Source organism: Poecilia formosa, unplaced genomic scaffold (assembly GCF_000485575.1).
Source record: "Poecilia formosa unplaced genomic scaffold, Poecilia_formosa-5.1.2 Scaffold492, whole genome shotgun sequence".
Taxonomy (NCBI): Eukaryota; Metazoa; Chordata; class Actinopteri; order Cyprinodontiformes; family Poeciliidae; genus Poecilia; species Poecilia formosa.
Window position 1 is genome coordinate 49954 of NW_006800431.1, and position 11639 is coordinate 61592.

General features: G+C 38.2%; 1 protein-coding gene across 1 annotated transcript in view; it reads left to right on the forward strand.

Annotated features, from left to right (window-relative positions):
• Positions 1–11639, forward strand: part of fgf11a (fibroblast growth factor 11a) — a 62981-nt gene that overhangs the window by 31131 nt on the left and 20211 nt on the right. Inside the window, exon 3 of the mRNA XM_007578792.2 lies at positions 2110–2220. Coding sequence (XP_007578854.1) covers positions 2110–2220 — 111 coding nt within the window. The remainder of the gene's footprint in view (positions 1–2109; positions 2221–11639) is intronic.

Here is an 11639-nt window from a genome sequence, read left to right on the forward strand (position 1 = left end):
TTTCCAATTAACTTTATATTTTGATCCGTCTGATTATGTGATTTTTAAATATGAAATGATTGATAATTTGATCGGTTATTCAGTTCTTGAGCCGGCCGTTTACCAAATATTTTTTCAATTTCCTGGATGGCTACTTTTTACTTTTACTAGAATACTTTTATTATGAAGTGTTTCTTCTCTTACTTGAGTAAAATTTCTGGATTTTCTTCCCTCTGAATGAAAAACAAACATGTTTTTATCCAAAACTTCACCAGACACAGAGGCTCACCTGCAGGTTTTGTTAAGTTTTATAATGACAGAAACTGATTTGGGAAAATTAAATTTTTACTGATTTTGTTATTTTTTTGTTACTTGAATTTTTGTCATTTTGATCCTTAAAATACAAAATTTCCACTTAACTTTATATTGTGGTCCACCTGATTACGTAATATTTTAAATATTAAACACTGATATTTAATATTTAGTATCAAAATATGAAATATTAATATTAGTACTCAGTACTTGAGTAGATTTTCTACCAAATACTTTTTTGCTCTTACTTGAGTAAAACAATGTTGGAAGTCGTGCTGCTCTTACTTGAGTATAATTTTTGGATAATCTATCTTGTTCATACGTCTTAGGAGGTGTGAATAGTTTTGCCAGTAAAATGCGTCTCACACGTTGGATCTGCAGGCTCCTTGTGTTGCTGCTGATGTCGCGCTCGCTGTGTGCAGGAAGTATTTCCTCTGTTTGAACTGCAGCTGCAGAGACTCGCTAAAGGTCAGCGCTGCGTGTTTGCTGCTCAGATCCTCCGTGGCCAGCAGATGCACATGGCTCGCTGTGTGGCACGCAGCTTAATTTGAGATTAATACGTAACAGATTACCACACTGACCTTCTGTGTCTAGTCAGCCGGCGATGGATGGATGATGGATGGATGGATGATGGCTCTCATCTTGGATAAGGATTGATGCAGCCAGGTTTAGTATGAAGTGGGGATTAAAAAGAGGAAATCTTCAGTAAGTCCATAACATGATGGTTATGAATGTAAAATAAAGTCAACCTGAATTTCACCAGTTCTCTGTGATTTTAGCCATCTTCAAGATGTTTTTGGCCAATCTGATTGCTTCAAGTGTATTTTATAAACACACAACATTACCTATTAATAAACATTTACATGCAAACACATCAGATTTTAGCCAAATGGCTAATCTCCATCTTTGATCCCATTTGCATATGATTAAGAGTAACAAAAAAAGAAGTGAAATTGCAATTTTAGTGTGGAGACACAGAAGACATTTGACCAAACCACAGAGACTTTGTTTGCTTGTACGACTTGAAAAGTTTAAATGAGCAGATTTATCTTTCTTTAGTCTTCATGCATTAAAATATGCTTCCTGTCAACTGAGGGCAAACTGTCAGCTGCCCCACACTCCTCCATCCTCCTTCATATTTGATGAGATTCATTAAATGTTGATTGTGGACACTCTTCACCACCCTGACGTTTCGTCTGATCCTCCATCTGCTCTCCTCAGCACTTCTGAGCCTGAAGAAAAACTCATGCTAGCTCAAACAAGCCAGGTGCTAACTGCTAGCATTTCAGTTAGCAAGTAATAAACAAACTATAAATTGGATATTAACCTTTTACTGCAACCTTTTAATACAACATTTATCAAGTGAAAAGCGCTTTTTAGGTAAAATAGTCAACTTTCAAAACATGTTTGGCTAGAATAATTTATCTGCTATTTTAAGCTAACGTTGACGAAAACTATTTGCTACATCTCATGCAGGCCAAAGCTAGTTTTAGTTTTAATTATGATGAATGAAAGTCTTGCTAAAAGTATGTCTCTTCCTTTAGTTTTCCATCTGGCAACACATTTACTTTGTGCTTTCTCGTCCCAAATGTGTGGCTTGAAATAAACAAGCTAAGCTAAAGAAGAAAGCTTAACACACATAGATCCCTTTCCGTCTAAACATTTAACCGGGTAAATTGTAAGAATTGCTTCTTGTTTAGTCAGTGTCTAGGCTCTGAGGTGGCCATTTGCTCTGATAAATGCCACCTGACAAGTGTGTGTGAATGTGTGTGTTCCTGGAGGCTAGCATGTGCTGTTAACACTGTGTTTGCTCTGCAGAGCCCCAGCTGAAGGGCATCGTCACACGGCTCTACTGCAGACACGGATTCTACCTCCAGATGCTGCCGGATGGCACCATGGAAGGCACAAAGGACGAAAGCAGCTCCTTTTGTGAGTCACAGAACGTTTTATTTTATTTTGTGGTGATAGATTTCACATTTTACACTGCCTCAAAAGATATTAAACCTGATAACGTTTACTGTCAATTCAGTGTTTGTCTGCAAAATGCAAATTAATTAGAGCATCTTTGCTTGGTTGCTGCTCTTATAAGGTTAAAATCAGTAGTTGTAATAACACTGATATGATGTGTTACTGAACCAAAAATGAGTTCAAACACCGCAAAACACAAAATCTTACCAAGTGTTTTGGTCTTTCTAAAGCAAATATCTCAGTACACTTGAAATAAAACAAAACTAACTTACAAGTAACTTTCAGCAAGATATGGAGGTTTGTTTTAAGACAATAATTCCTTAAAATTGATTTAAAAGTTCTTCATTTAAGTAAAAATTGAACTACCATGTAAGTTTTTATTATATACTTATAATTGTAAATGTTAAACAACTAAAGCTGAGCTAAAAGATAAAGACAACAACTACTTTTTTATGTGTATATTTAAGAATTATTTACTAAAAATAAGAATATATAATGGTGAAAAGTTGTTTTTAATTTGGTCTTGCCTAATTTCAAGTATACTAAGATAGAAGTTAGACAAATATACTTGATAAAATGTTGTGTTTTTGTAGTGGGTCATTAATCTGGTGTGAAAATTAACCTAGAAGTAAAAATAAAAAAAACTTTAAGACAGGACTAGGCCAGATTTGTTTGCTTCAAGAGAGAAGATTGTTATCAGAGGTTTGTTGTTAAGTGTAATTCATAAGATTTATTCTTTTTTTCAGCTCGATGTTGAAAGACAAATAGCTTTAAATATAGTTTAATTTGTGTGTGTTTTTGTAGTGTAACTATCTTCTCTTAAAGATCAGAACTTCACCCGCCATGCTAAATAATTACCAGCATTTAAAAAATATCCAACAGTGATACTAACTGGGATAAAACCTCAACGTTTTTCCTGTTATTTTCAATTTCAATTTCCATAGAAACACGTCACAGGCCCTCTGTGGGTTGCCTCCTCTGTGATTACTGACTAAATCCACCGGATCCCAGACCACAGGAATCCCTTCAGCGCTCCCTCACAGATCAATAATATATTATACAATTTCCCTGGTGTGGCAACACAGCAGGTTTTTTCTGTCAAAACAACAGTTTAGGTGGAAAACATCTAGTCGGCACAATTTCACATTTACAACCTAGAGCGAGAGGCGGGCGGGGGAAAAAGAGAAATCACAGTTTGAAGCTCGTACATTTCATATTGAAATGTCAGAATGTGGCAGCAGCTGAAGTGTTTCCAAACTCAGAACCCAAGCATTTGTCCTGAAGCTGGGCCGGGCTCCTGTAGCGTCTTCGTTTGGGTTTTGACGAGTAGAACAAGCACAGCAGTCAGCTGTCAAGCTGGTGAGAGGAGAAAACGTCTCACCAGGTTTAGAGGAAGAGCAGCAGAGATGAGGATGTGATCAGCAGGGCCGGCTCGAGCCTTTTTGGGGCCCTAAGCAGATCTTCATTTGGGCCCCCCCATTATCAACATGTCAGATGCTTCATCATTCTTAAACTACTCTAACAAAACTACTGTCATTAGCATCATTTGTAATTAGCTTATATCATACTGATGCTAGTATAGCTGTTGATTTTAACCTGAGAGGAACAGCAAACTAAACAAAATATTTTAATTTTAAGTGTGCTTCATTATTTTAACTATGTGAAAGTAACATCAGCTGATAAACACTAAATTTACAGTAAACAAATTAACAAGTTTAACGTCTTATATTTCCCCAACAGCAGGAAGAGATCAACCTATTAAATATCAACTATGAAAATAATATTACAATTTTTTTCCATGTATAGTAGCATTTAGTTTGTTTTATTCAATCTTTTTCAAATTTTATGCATTTTTATACCACACTAGCTCTTTGCTGTTGGGGCCCCCTGGTGGTGAGGGGGGCCCTAAGCAGCCCCTTAACTGTCATATGCCTTGGGCCGGCCCTGGTGATCCAGGGTTGCCAGATTTGAATGACAGTTTCCAGCTCAAAACAAAATAAAAACCCAAAAACTAAAAAAACAAACTAACCCAAAACTCAACCTCTAATGAAATGTATGACATGTAAATATGTATATATGATATTGTGTCCCATATGTCATCGACTGCACTCAGATTTGTGAAAATTAAAAACATTTTTGGTCGTTTTTTTATTATAAACCCATTGGAACCAAATTCCATTGAGACTGTTACGATCTTGACTCTTTAAACACAATGAAAGTTGAGTTTGCAGTAATATCATGTTTATTAGATATTTTGAATATCTAAAACAGAAACAGGAGGCATGTAGAGAACATGAAAATAGTAACCCATGTATATATAAACTTAAAGCTCTACATCATTCTGTTTCACATTACTGACCTTTTAAATATGAGAAAATCAAGAATACCCCCCCATCTTTTTTTAAAAGCATAAAATTTCACATTGAGACAATTTCTCAGGTCTTTCTACAACAATAATTTCAGAAATTAAGTTTTACCACAGCAACCAACATCAATGGTATAACAGGATTTTATTAAAAGTTTTGTTGTGTTTTCTGCCACACAATCACAACTATTTCTAAAGAATTTTGTTCTTCTAAAAACCTGCCAAATGTTGTGAAAAGCAGCCCAAATTTTAACAACTTGTTGTTTTTCTTCATCCAGCCAAACATTTTCAAAATCAGCCCATTCGGGCAGAAACCTGCCCAACCTGGCAACGCCGACCGCGTCCACAAAGCTCCGATTATTCCCGCTCTTATGTAACCGCACACCTACGCTCAGCGGCTGAACTTTAAACAGTCTCATGTCCAATCTGAAATATTCATCACGTAATACCGCAGGGCACATCCGAAGGCGAGCGGGGCTCATTTCCCAGACAGGTGTAAAGATTGTTGTTGTGTAACGCCGCTTTGCTGCTCATGTGGCGGCGCGTCGAACATCAGTCAGCGGAGGTCACCCCCGCATTCGCCGGCTCGTTTTATAACGGCTGTAACTCCATCACACTCCGTTTCTTTTTTTTACATTCTCAAGTCACAGCTCGGAAATTGTTCCCTTCCTGCCAGAGTTGGATTATTTAGTCGCTCACATCATTGGAAACCGGTATCAATCAGCAGCACAATCATCTACCTGACTGCACAGAGCATTAAAGGAGGAGGGGAAATTGCTGTGTGAGCATGTTCTGTAGCGCTGAGTGGGACATGCATGAAAGAGACGGTGGAGACCTTCACTGTGAAACGTTAGTTCAGAGCCGACAGCCTCCTGTTACAGCTGCAGCTCCTCCTCACTGTCACGTCTAAGATGTGGGGAGATTCCTGACAATCAGCTGCTGCTAGACGCTTTGGTTTCCACCAGCTCGTTTTACGGTTTTGATTTTATAAATGCTCTAACATGGAGCCATCTTTACCTTTCTAATTGTTGAATCAGGAATCCTTTAAGATTTTTATTCCAATTTTTTACCCTATTTTCCCCTTCTGACCATCTTAATGATGCCCTGATTATCATGACGGCTCTTAAGATAATTTTAGGAGATATTCCTGCTGGGTGTGGTGTGTTAAAGGGGGCCTATTAAGCAAAATTCAAATTTTTCATGTTTTTGTGCTTCCTTTGTGTCTCTACTGCTTCTAAAAACAGCCCTAAACAAACATTCAGTAGGTTTAATGTTTTTTTTTGGTGTCTGGAAAATGAGCCGTTTCAAAAACCTTTGGGATGTAATCTACCAGCTTTAAAGGAGTGGTGTTATGTAAAATGGGCTTTTTTAAGCTTTTAAATTCAAAAATACTTTATTGATCCCAGATGGAAATGAAATGTTGTTTTAATACATATTAAATAACTCTTTAAAGATTTGAATTAATATGAGCTACGTCATGTCATAATGTTATTCTCTCATCATACCTGTACTGTAGCTTTCATTCTTTCATGCATGTTTGAGAAATCTTTTAATCTCCATGGCAACCATTCAGCTGTCCAAAACGCCTGGGTGGACCTAGCCCCGCCTTCAAGGCACAGCTCTTCCTCAAAGCTTCAGCCTCACAGAGCAGCTGCTACTCACCCACTCAGCTCCTTCAGACTAGCCACCAGCAACTAGCAACTCCTGGCGGCACTGAGTTCATTATATTAACTATTTCTCAGTGAAACGCTGGTAAAAATGTTGCTAAAGGCTTAATACAAAAGATTATTGTGATGACGTGCTGAAACCAGAGTGACGGCAGGAGCTTCTTAAAGAGACAGAAGCCCAATTTCAAGGCGTTAAATTGGGTCAAATTTCGTTAAAGTCAAATTTATTTTCAGCAATGTTTGATATACATCATTTTTTTATAACAGCTGACTTCTACTGCATTGTATCTTCAGATTATGTGGTGAAAATGTGAGTTACGCGGTAAGAGACTTCCAGCTCATTGGTCAGCATTTGGTTGCCATGGAGACGAAACCTGGGCTGGAGAAGAGTCATTGTTAACCAAGAAGCATCTCTGAAACACGGCTTTATCAGTAACATGCGACTTTACTGATATTCTACTGATATGTCTGTTACAATAACATCGTCCCAGAAATTATCGCAATAAATGATAATAATTGTTTTGATACGACTTTCAAAGATCGTGGTATAATAATGCAAGTTTGACCCCTCAGAGACTAATAAACTATCATTTTGCCCTGAAGAAATGTAAAAATATCCTGAAACGGTAAACACAATTATTGAAAAGAAAATTATTGAGCTAATTTTAATTTATCAAGCGATTCATTGCTTATTGCGTCAGACCTGTGAAACACAGTCCTCTGCGTTTTTGATTCATCTGAAATGATAACAACCTACTACTTCTGGTTGGGGACTTGGTGTCCTGAGAGAGTGACCCACTTCAGCCAGAATTAAGGGTAAGGTAATTAAAGTAAAAAAAAAATATCTGTCAACTGCTTTCTAAGTAAAAGGAAGAACTGTCCTCTCTTCTCCTCGCCTCATTTTTCTTTTCGCTCTGTTACATAACAGCCTAAAGGAGCCAGGAAAGGAGGAGGAGGGTGGCAGCTCCTCTGACCTCCCTACAGAGGGGGACACGCAGTGATTGAGGAGCCATCAGCTCCATGCCAGCTGCTGCATCTCCTCCTTCTTTTCCTCTCTGTCATCCTCACATTTTTTATTTTATTTTTTTTTATATTTCTCCTTCTCTTCCCCTGCCAGCTCATCTTGTCTCGCTGACTCGTTTTTCTACAGCAGGTCGCCTTCCTTTCTTTCTCTCTCTCTCTTCCCTCCTGTTTGATCCTCTTGTTCTTTTGTTTCTGTCCCCCGTCTCACTTTGTGCTTTAACACGGAGCCACTTTCAGCTTTGTGACAACTATCACCTAGTTAGGGAAGCCCTAGGGGAACTTCCATAACAAAAAGAAGAAGTGATAAAACTAAAGCAGCTCCCGTCTCTCTCTTTTTTGTTTCATTAGATCCCCTCAGGGCTTTGGCTGCTTCCTTTTTCCCGCCTCGCCTCCTGGTTCTCTTTGGTCCAGATAACGGAGAGGTTGGATCTGGACAAGAAGAGAATGAGACAGTCCCCTTTGTGGACTAACTTTTCTTTCTACGTCCAACTTTAATGAGGGGTTTTCAAGTGTAGTTTTCTACCTTTTTTAAATCACATGCCGATTTATTACTGGATTAGCTGAAGGAATAAACAAAAACAAACAACCGACTTTATAAAATTGTATTTGTCAATATCAGTATTGATAGTGGTTGGCTATCACAGCCACCCATGAAATCCATCAAAACTTGATATTAGGGCTGGACGATATGTCTGAAAAATGTATCACGATACAACCATTTTGTATCAGTCGATATCGATAATTATCGATTCGTTTTTCATTTTGATTATCTGAAATGTTGCCAACCTGCTGGAATGATTGTTCAAAGTTTTCACTTCACATCGTTGTGTTTTGCTTTTAAGCAGTTATGAGGCGAAACCTTAAACTGCTGCTGCGCCAGTTACTCAACAGGTTGTTGCTAGGTAACCAAAGAATGAGTGGGTTGCTAGGTAACCAAAGAGCGAGTGAGTCAGTTGATTCCACCAACATTTCTTGGCTAACTGTGAGAGCTTGAGCAGCTAAAGTCTTTCCTCTAAGTTCAGTGAAATTATTTTAACGGATTTTGATCATACATCTATCGCAATAAATATTATTAACTTATTTTCAAGCCCTAATGTAAATCAGAGTTCATGTGTGGCCTAAACACAAAAAAATGTCTATTAGTTTTTTCCTGATTTCTGGCTGGGTGTGGAAGAAAAGCCAAGAATTGTGGGATATGAAGCAGAAAAAGAAAGAGAACAATCACAACATGGGGCGAGGATAGCAGTCAAATACGAGGGAGTAATAAAGAGACGGGCAGGAGAGGCTACAGGGCAAAAGTGGGACAAAGATGAATGCATGGGAATAAAAAGGACTGGTTTCACATGACAGGGAACGGCAAGGGACAGAAAAAATGGAACAGCATACATAAAATAATACAACATGGCGAGTTAGGAAGTGGGCTGCTAATTCATGGCGTGAAGGATGGACAGAGCGCCATGGAAACCAGACGTGACCTTTAAACTCTGGTGTTTTAGACAGAAATGAGCAAACAGAGCAGTTTCCAGTCCAGACGTCTCTTTATTTCTCCTTCCTTATTAGTTCAGGTGTCATTTTAATGATCCCAAAGCTCAGGGCTCTCCGCCAAACACTCAACTTCATTTTCTCACGGCCTTACTGGAATCAGGATGCTAATTAAATATCATAAATATTAATTAATGCTATAAAAATAATAGACATACTGGTGGAATAGCGTCCTCTGGTTAGGCAGTTAGTTTTATTTGATGGTTAATAAGTCCCGGCTGGACTTCTGGAACAGTTTTTAGGGTCTACTTCAAGCAAGGTTTGGGTTCTGTCCCAGTTTATAAACAGTCTGGAAAAGTCTGGAATTTGATATGAGTGTTTTCAAGGTCCGGTCATCATGAAAAATAAGCTAGCAAAGAATCATGCAGAGCTGGAGCTCGATTATCTGTCTGCTGCTTTACACCAGAATAGAATCTATCCATCCACCCATCCACCCACCCATCCATCCATCCATCCACCCACCAGCTTTTTCTGTTGCTGCTCCTGTTTTATGGAATAACTTACCTTTCCAGATTAGATCTGCCCACAGCCTGGACCATTTTAAATCGCTTCTTAAAACTCATTTTTACTCTTTGGCATTTAATTGATGTGTGTTTTGTTTTGTCATTTGTGTTGTTGTTTTTGTACAGCACTTTGGTGCAGTCTTATACCTGTTGTAAGGTGCTATATAAATAAATTTGACATTGACATTGACATTGACCCACCCAACCATCCATCCACCCACCCAACCATCCATCCACCCACCCAACCATCCATCCACCCATCACTTTGTCTGTCCTTCCATCCATCCATCCATCCATCCATCCATCCATCCATCCATCCATCCATCCATCCATCNCCACCCATCCATCCATCCATCCATCCATCCATCCATCCATCCATCCATCCATCCATCCATCCATCCATCCATCCTAAAATGAAAGTTGTATAAATCATGTAAGATACTGACTGCTCAGATAAACTCCACAGTTGCTGCTACTTTAGAGGAAATTTAAGCCATCTCTTAATGATGGCGAGTTAAAGGTCATTTTTCTGATGTGCTGACTCACCAGCCGCCTGGCCACTTCTAAAATCAACCATGCATCTCAATGAGCCCAGTCAATGTGTTTTCAGCTCATTCCCACAGCCTGAAAAATTGTGTCCAGACAAACATTGAATGAGAGTGTTTTGATAGCTGTGCTGCTTTTTAGTCACAATGCTTTCAATGTGAACTGCTTCACACAAGAGGAAATGTCATAAAGCTCAGTTTGTGATGTTTCCTCACATTACAGCGGGTTAAATCTGCAGCTCAGCCTTCAGACGTCCTGTCTGTCCTGCTGTGCTCAACCTTCTCTCGTCCAATTTCTCCTTGTTTATTCATTATACAGTTGATCTCAGGATTCAAATTGACTTGTGGGATTGATTTGGCAACACCTTCCCTTTCATTTCCATGCCCCGCTCCTCCATTTTCCCTCCCTCCAAAGACTTTTGATTAAACTAGAAGTCTGCTTTGAGCTATCAAGGAAAGCAGGTAATTCAAATGTAAGGACAGATAAAGAGAGGGGAAGAAAAGGCTTAAAAAGAGACGCAGTTATGAGAACCATGTGATAAGCACTTTTCTTTTTATTGGGGTAAGAAAGTATCTCTTATAAAATGTAATGAAAATGGAGTTATGATGGCCGTTTATTATATGGATGATAACATTTTAATGAATCGTGACGTAGGCAGGGGTTTTCTTGCAAATTTGGTGTAATTTAAATACAGTCTGTCATACTGAACTCATGGCATTTATGTCTTATAAATACACTAATCTTTTGTGTTAAAATCCAACAAATTGTAAGTTTGACTTGGCAACAAAATCCCATTTATGTAAAGAGTTTCATTAAGGAGCTGTAGTTAGCCGCAGATGCTAAAGTCTGTTTGGGGGGGAGATGATCTGGTAACACTTTATTTGAAGGGGGGTGAATAAGACTGACATGACACTGTCATAAACATGACATAACACCTGTCATGAACATGAATAAGCCTTCATGAATATTTATGACAACAGTCATAAATATTCATGAAGGCTTATTCATGTTCAAGACAGGTGTTATGTCAGTCTTATTCAACCCCCTTCAAATAAAGTGTTACCGATGATCTTTTCTTTACCGATCTGAAAATATATTTCTTTGGTTTGGAAAAATTACCATCTAATCTGCTTGAATCAGGAAAATGGTTGTTCATTTGGTGTTCATTTCATAAACACCAAAGAAATGAAGCTAGCTAGCTTCATTTCTTTGACTCTTGATAAGTAATGATTTTTAAAATTTTACGTAAAATAGTAAAACTCCAGATGCTAGCAGTAAGCCTGTTTTAGAGACAATTTTTTTCTTTCTTTAAATATTTTATTATGTAGCTCTTTAGTTTGCAAAATGTTTCTTCATAAATTGGTAAAAATCATCTTAAGTAATGCTGTAATTTACATTTTACAGCTGTAAGCTTGTTAGCTCTAGATGCTAATTAGTAGCCTGTTGTAGACATGATCTTTTTTTCCTCTTCCTTTGTATTTGTTCTGATGCATTTCTTTAGTTGGAAACATGTTGAACCCAATTTGGATCCACGCTGAGTGATTGTTCCTTCATTTTTATTTCATAAAAGAGGACGGCATCTTGTTACATGGGGATTTTTATGTGTTTGTGCACTTTGTGAGGTCACCAAGTAGGAAGAGTAAGAGTGGGAGAGTACTGGAACAAAGTAAAAGGCATTGTGTGTGTGTGTGTGTGTGTGTGTGTGTGTGTGTGTGTGTGTGTGTGTGTGTGTGT